This window comes from Lotus japonicus, chromosome 2 (assembly GCF_012489685.1).
Source record: "Lotus japonicus ecotype B-129 chromosome 2, LjGifu_v1.2".
NCBI lineage: Eukaryota > Viridiplantae > Streptophyta > Magnoliopsida > Fabales > Fabaceae > Lotus > Lotus japonicus.
Window position 1 is genome coordinate 65,825,175 of NC_080042.1, and position 8,347 is coordinate 65,833,521.

General features: G+C 31.7%; 1 protein-coding gene across 1 annotated transcript; it reads right to left on the minus strand.

Annotated features, from left to right (window-relative positions):
* Window positions 1–4,975: 4,975 nt before the first annotated feature.
* Window positions 4,976–7,644, minus strand: LOC130738918 (cytochrome P450 CYP736A12-like). Its single transcript, XM_057591100.1, has 2 exons — window positions 6,883–7,644; window positions 4,976–5,974 (listed from the first exon to the last, which is right to left on the minus strand). Exons 1-2 carry the CDS (start codon window positions 7,627–7,629, stop codon window positions 5,141–5,143), a joined length of 1,581 nt encoding a protein of 526 aa, XP_057447083.1. The 5' UTR covers window positions 7,630–7,644; the 3' UTR covers window positions 4,976–5,140.
* Between the last annotated feature and the right edge of the window lie 703 nt (window positions 7,645–8,347).

Genomic DNA, 8,347 nt, shown 5'->3' on the forward strand with positions numbered 1-8,347 from the left:
CCATTGATTATTGTTGAAATTATGAATAACATGTGGTTATTCTGAGTTGATTATTGGTTTGGAAATTGTCGTTGACTGACTTGGCATATAGGGAAAGTGACAATGAGGTGGGTGTGGTCCCGCGTGGTTGTCCCGTCTTTCGAGGCGTTATTAAGTGGCATCCAGTGGTTGTCGTTCCACATGGTTGTCCCGTCTTTTGAGGCGTTATTAAGTGACATCCAATGGTTGTCGTTCCACATGGTTGTCCCGTCTTTCGAGGCGTTATTAAGTGGCATCCAGTGGTTGTCGTTCCACATGGTTGTCCCGTCTTTTGAGGCGTTATTAAGTGACATTCAGTGGTTGTCGTTCCACGTCTGTCCCGCCTTGAGAGACGTTGCTGATCGATCAATTTTGGTAGCAGCATATAGTTGCATTATAGGGAACTAACACCTGACCCTATGTTGTTGGATTTTAGTTATTGATTTATTGATATCTGATTTGATGTTACATTATTGAGGTTATTATTATCTGAGTTAATCTATGTTGAGTTGTTGATATATGAGTTGAGTTATGTTGCTAGTTTATTTACCATGCTAGGTAATTAAATTTGAATAGCATGATTTTCTCTTTTATACATGGTAATTGAATGGAGTTAACCCTTTCTATTTGCTACTTGTTGTTTGGGCGCTTAACGCTATTAGGCGATGGAGATCCTTCCGCCGAGGCTTAGCTGCTCGAGTTGGAGATCGAGTTGTAAGCGGTGGAGTAGAGGTGTGAGAAGCAGCTTTGCTTCTCTTCTTGTGGACTATGTTTGAGTCTCCTTTTCTATATGAGAACTCTGTTATTAAAGCCTTGTTTCCGCCACTGTTAAAGTGCGCATGTTTATTCTGAATCTTACTTATGGTGTTGTAAACTATTATTACTATATATCGGGAAACAGGTTATTTAAATAAAGTTATCATGTGTTTCCAACCCTATGGTATTCATTCTCATTTTCAAAAAAATACCCTTGGATTTTAGGGATTGCAGAATAGTCCTTAGACTTTGTTAGGTTACAAATGTGATTCCTCAGTTGAGAAACCGGGGTGTTACACTAACCAACTTAGAAAATGTAGTGAAATAAAAAAAGACGTGCAATGAGGAATTTTAAGAAATCTCACTTTTCATATGTTGGCACATGAAAAAATTAGAATTATACTTGTTCTTTATCTTTAAATGCTATGAGTTCAACTAGAAAGTCTCACCAATAGCAATATAAAAAAATATTTATTTAAGAGTTGTAAAATTGTAACCTCACTAGCAACTATCAAGTGTAAGTATCAATAACCTTCATCAAATCATTGATAAATCTCATTTTTCTTTGATACACACTCACTTATTATTACTTAACATCACTAGATGTGTTTTACAATCATCAACAAGAGTTTACTTTAGCTAATAATAGTCAACCAACAATTATAAACGATAATGTCGAGTAGTTATGAAAGTTTTAGACAAAACATAACCTACAAATAAGAGCCGCAACTTATATAGGGGAATCTATGGAAGGTCATCATTGAATAGTTTTCAAAATAGTTTTTTTTTAGTTAAGGTCTGCCGTAATATATGTGCACCTTACAATAATCTATTTAAAGAATAAAAATAGAGAAATTTTAAAAAATTTCAAAAAAAGTGAAAAAATGGGTTGGGGGTTGGCGGGCTAACCCGACCCAACCTGTTATTAACACGCCAAAATGCGGGTTGGGTTGGGCTGACCCACTTTTAAAATTTGGGTTCAAAATATCAACTCAACCCGCCAAAAAAGGTGGGTCAAACGGGCTGGCCCAACAGGTCAAGCCCATTTTGCCACCCTAATAGAGATATGGATCTGTATTGAATTGCAAAATAATGAAAAATCCTAGTAGGAAGATTTTAAGAAATCGGTTACCAAACCACCTCTTTAAAGAATGAAGTTGTTTACTTTTCAATTTTAGGGATGTCCATTCTCATTAATGGAATATTCTAGAAGTAGGAAACTTAATGATCAACCAAAATGAAATTAAACAATGTCATTCTGCCCTTCAGTGTGTTTGAGCTGGAATTTGCTATCAATTCCTTTTATTTATCCAAGAGGAGACTCCATGTTGGAACAAATAGCATTTATTTGAGCTTATTTAGTGAGCTTTTCTAATAAACTAGAAATAATACCCGTGCGTTGCACGAGTTTATTTCCACTATTTTTTTAATATAGTATAAAAATTATTACAGTGTAATTAAATTTCTTTTGTATTAGTATTAAATTAATTTTAAAAATTTTGGTTGTAATATATTTTATTGATTTGGGTTCTCTGTTTTTAGGTTTATTATTGTGGTTTCAATTGCAGAGGTGCTGATTTATCATATATCCGGTTGTAAACATTGATACTCAATTATTGTCCCCATATGTTATTCTATTTTTCAATCATAACTAATCTTTAAAAACCAATTTAATAATTTGAAAAATCCTTAAGTGAATTTAAAATATTTTAAATCAAGTAATAAGGTTTTAATATAAGTTATAATAACATATTTTTTTATACTTTTTTATCAACAATAAAATAATTTTAACTTTTTTTTGAACTTGAAATAATTTTAACTTATTTATCATATTATTTAGAAATAATTTTAGTATCGTAAAATATTGGTCATGCTTCCTCAAGTTATTTTTAGTTTTCTTCACTTTTTTATCATCAATAATAAGTTATAATTTTAGTATCGTAAAATATTATTTAGTAAATTTAAATTTATTCAACTTTTTTTATAATTATTTTTCTCTGTTATGCTTCCTCAAGTTATTTTTACTTCTATATAATAGATCAAAAATCATATTAATTTTTTTTTCAAATAATATACACATTCAATATAGTAATATTAATATCTTATAGAGACATTTTTTTTTAATTTTCAACTATTTTTCGATATTAATTACTAATTAATATTTTTTTATAAGTAATAAATAGTAATAAGTTTTATTTTTTATTTTTTTAAAATTTCTCAACTTATGATTAATAACTAATAAGATTTATAATTATTATTAACAATAATGTAAAGAATATAAACAAATTATTATTAACAATCTATTATTGTCATTAATGTAAGGTAGTCAATTTCAATTATTTTTTTTTTAAAAAATTCACCTTAAGTTGTAATGAATAATTAAAATTTAAATAATTTAAATATTTCATTTTAAATAAGAGAAATTGAAAAGTTTTAAATTTTAATATTTACTTTTAAATATGAGAAATTGAAAAGTTTAACAATTAATAATTAATATAATGAATTATAAAGTTCATGTAGTTTTTATTTTAGTTTTCAATTTTTTTATTTAATGTTTTTAATTCAAAATAAATTTACTATTTTTTATGTGTTTAATGTTATTTTTTCAAGTCTGCTTTACATATGTATATAGATATATATATATATATATAAATTTTTTTATTTTAAAAGTATTTTATCTAAATTAATTATTAATAAATATTATTTTGTTTTTAATTTTGATTTTTTAAATTTGTTAAATGCAAAGCTCAAGTCAATTTTAAGTCTATGAATGTTGTAATTTAATATAAGTAGTTGAATAGTTTTTTATAATAAATTTTATTTTTGGTTTTTAATTTATTAAATTATTTATTTTTTAATGTATTTAATATAAAAGTATGTGAGCTTTTATGATTTAATGCATTTATTGCATGCAAAAAACACAAGTGTGCTTTACATTAATTGTTTGTATTCAAATAGGCTTTACCTTTAACATTAATTGAGATGCAATAAAGTAACACAAGAAAGGGGGGTTTGAATTGTGTTCTTGAAAATTACTTTTTAAAACTTTGTTTTATGAAAAGAATATTAGTTCTTAGGTAAAACATTTAAGAGTGACTTTTCACAAACTGTTTAGTGCAGCGGAAGTAAAATAGTAAACAGAACAAAACGATCAGCACACAGAGATTTATACTGGTTCACCATAAACGATTGGGCTACGTCCAGTACTTGGCCACCACCAAGATTTTCACTAGCAAGTATCAAGGACTTCTCCAAGTATTCTGCAGGACTCCTCCTATAAGTATTGTACAGGACTTCTCCTAAATCTTACAAAGATTTATGATACTCTACAATGGTTCTCTTCTTTCAAGAGTGAGGGTAGAGACTTTATGGCACTGGAACTCTAAGTGTTTGGGTTCAAATTTGACTGTTGAATTCACTTCAGAGTTACTACAATAGTGTGAAGAGAATAAAAGATGTGACTCTTTTAAGGTACGAGGTTTTCTCTTCCACTGGGCAGAATTTATGACTTGTGTTTGACACTTCGGAATATCTGCTCAAGCTTTGAATGCTGTTGAGAAGTTTGAATATGAATGCTTGGATTCTCAGAGTTGATTCTTCTTTTCTTCAGATCTTCAAGGATCTCTTAAATACTTGCTTGCTAGTGTTGTAGCCGTTGTGAGACACAATCCAACCGTTGAGATAGCCGTTGAGTTTTGATATCGGACCGTTGATTCAATTGGCTTGGTTGGTAGCTTCATTAAATGTTACTTCTGAAGCAAGTCTATCATTTAGCTTGAAAGGTGATATTTGTCAGCTAGTAGGTGGTGATAGACTTTGAGCTACTTTTCAGATAAGAGACAATTTGACAATTTGATGTTGACGGCTTGTACTTTTCCTCTTTGGTCAGCGTGCCTTTTGCTAAAGCAAGGTTTGTCTTCATCTGATTTAGTTTGAATGAAATTCAAGTGATTGTCATAAGATTTGAATGTGAGACACCTGGTTGAAATCAAACTGAGTCTTTGGCGCTCAAAATATTGCTTGAAATATCTGACTGATGATGTGTCATTGAACGATCAGAATTTTCAACTAGGGTACAATAGTTGCAAGGTTCCTTCTTTTCCCTTAGAAAAAACTTTCTTCTTAATAAGTGACAGAACGTTGAGGCGTGTGATATAGAGCCAAGTTTCTCCTGTAATTAAGAATGTTATCAGTGAATAAATTTTCAAAGAACCTTCTATTATAAAATTGTTATGATCAAAATAAGATTTTAAAAACGTTGTGATGCGTTTAAACTTAACATTAATAACTAGCCACCATTTTTTTTATGTAGAATAGTGGAGATTTAGACCTATAATCTCATATAAACTACCCAAACCCCTCACCATTAGTCTAATACTAATGGCTTAACAAGGCGGCAAGTTGGCATAGCTAGCAAATGGTTACTTCTTGGCATAGCAAGTCCAAATCTCTCAGTCATGTCCAAATCATTAGGAGAAATCCCCAATGGAAGCTCCCAATTGAAGCAATGCACCAATTGAGCCACAACTAGCCTAACCATAACAAGGCCCATATTAATCCCAGGGCACCCTCTACGACCTGAACTAAATGGTATAAGTTGAAAATCATGTCCCCGAAGATCAACATTGCAATTCAGAAATCTCTCTGGATAAAATATGTCGGCATTATTCGACCAAACCTTAGGATCTCTCCCAATGGCCCAAGCATTAATGATGATCCGTGTCTTCTTCTTTATGTAATAGCCATCAATGGTAACATCTTTTAGGCACTCACGAGGACCTAGCAAAGGTCCTGCAGGGTATAATCTTAGGATCTCCTTCACCACCATGTACAAATAACGCAAATTTTCTAAGTCAGATTCATCCACATGTCTATTTATCCCCACCACATTTTCTAGCTCATCTTGAAGTTTCTTCATCACCCTTGGATTCCTTAAGAGTTCTGACATTGCCCATTCAATTGTTGCTGAAGCTGAGTCTAGTGCCCCGCCAATCATGTCCAATATGATGGATTTGATGTTAGTATTATCGATGAGTTGATTCTGTTCTTCGTTCCGAGGGTCCATTAGTGATAGTAATATGTCCACAAAGTCCTTATCTTGAGGGTCTTTCTTTTCTAAAGGATGCTCATGATCATTGATGATCTGGTCTACCACTTGGTCAAATGCCTTGCTTGTTTTCTTCATTCGACTTGCTAGTCCCTAATGAGAATGATTCAACAACATATATAATATCAACATTATTTGGATCTAAGCATTATTGCAGGTTTTAAAAGAATACTTTCACTTTCAGCTAATTTTACTTATACAATTTCTTGAGTTGTCACTATTGATGATGTGGCCGACCTTCTCTCCCATTTAATTGACTTTATTGGTTGAATTTGAAAAAATCAACTATACAAAAATATGTTACTCATAGAAATAGAATTTAGAAAAAATGCTATTAACACTCACTTTAACAACTACTTATTATTTATTCGTTTATATTTATGTGAGTCTCATTTAAGTGAGATCCATATTTTTAGTGAATCTCACATGAATTTCAATCAATCAATGAAAAAATGTTGGAAAAAGAACGTAAAAATGAATGTTGCTAGTATTTATCAGTAATTTATTATGTTTGCAAATTAATTTATTGCTTTTTATTTTCGAAAAAAGGACCTGTGAACCCTGTACCTGTAGAGTGTTGAAAGTTGTGGCAACACCTAAATTTTGTGACTGTTTTTACCGTTGAAAAGTGGTTAAAACGTGATTATGTTATTTTGAAACCGATAGAAATTTCACATAAAAAAATATATACAAAACTTGTAGCGGTTTTTGACCACCAAATTTAATGTTTATATAATAAAAAAATTGTTGGAAATATAAGTGTCAGTTGGGTGTCGAATCTTTCGGGGTTCATGTAGCATTACTCTTTAAACTTATTAAACTTTCTTTATAATTTTTGTAAACAAATTAAAATTTCACAACTTTTCAATTTTTTTTTCACAAAATCAATTAATAATGAAAATATCATAAGCAAAATGGGGCAAGATTATATGATCATACTAAAAAACTTGGTAGGAAAGATGCCAAGAACAGCAAGAACTGAGGTTCATAATCATTCATACCTGAAAATCAAACATGCTTAGCCAAGGTATAAAATCAGCCAAATTAAAAGTCCCAGCCAAATTCATTGCCTCACCAATAAGCCCCTTCAAATCAACACCACTGTCCTTATGGCATCCCAGTACCATCTTATAAGTAATATTCGCTATAACCTCCCCAACCAACTCACTGAGATCCACAACTTCACTTGAATCTGCAACTTTCTCAAGTGTCCTCAACAGCTTCCCCAATTCCTCACTCCTCAAAGGTGCAAACATCTCGACTTTTGAAGGACTCAGAAGCTGCAAGGTGCACAGTTTTCTCATGTTACGCCAGTAAGGACCATACTGAGCCAACCCCAATCCCTTTCCACCATAGAACATGAACTCAGAAGCTTGGATTTTGGGCCGGCTAGCGAAAACGGCGTCGTGTGTCTTGAGAAATAGCTCTACAGCTTCAGGGGAAGAAGCCACGATGGCTGGGACCTGTCCGAGCTTTAAGGACATGATAGGTCCGTGTTTTTTGGCAAGGGCTTGGAGGGAGCGATGCGGGAGTTTTCCTAACATGTGGAGGCTGCCAATGATTGGAAGAGGCTTGGGACCTGGTGGATTTTTTCCATTGTTTTGGTGTTGTTTTGAATGAAATAGAGTGGCTGATAGGATAAAGATGAATGTTAAGAGGAGTATTGCAGGTAACATGATTGCTTGCTTAAAAGAAGATGAAGTTTTTGGTTTATATGTATTTATGATCTTGACTCTTGACTTAGGCATGGTCTAAAAACAAAAATTATTTGTGGCCCACGCTAGACACGGACGACAGACGTTTGTGATGATTTTAAACAGCCATAAAATACGTTAATTTAAGCTTTTTACTTTGAGGAAGTGAGGAACTCTATAAAATAGTATGTGAATCAACCTTGTTTAAAAAACAACATGTATGATTACTTGATAGAAAAAGATAAGATTTTTGGGTATTTCTTTATGGTCATAATTCACCATGGACTTTGAATGGGCTTGATTCATTAGATTTGAAGTCAAGACTGTATATATTATTAAGGTATAAATATATTTTTGTCCCCTAAAATAGTATATTACTATATTATTGGTTTTAGTTTCTCATCAATTTTTTCATAGAAAAAGATAAGATTTTTGTGACGGTTTGAATCGTCAACACTTTTTGTGGCATTAGTGGCAGTTTTCAAACCGTCGAAAAATGTGTTAGTGGTTATTTAACCACCACAAACTGTTAAAAAATGGATGAAGGGACAAAAATGAATAATTTACCATTTTAAAGGACAAAATTTAATAATTTGTTAGTTTTTGGCGAAAAAGACATATTTAACCGTATTATTAATTACTACTATACCATTAAAGAATACATATAACTTTTATACACCATTTATGATTGTGATTTGTGTATAAAAGCAGTTGATAGGCCTAAAGGATGATTTAGAAACGTTCAAAGAAAGACAACCTTGTTTTCTGATGG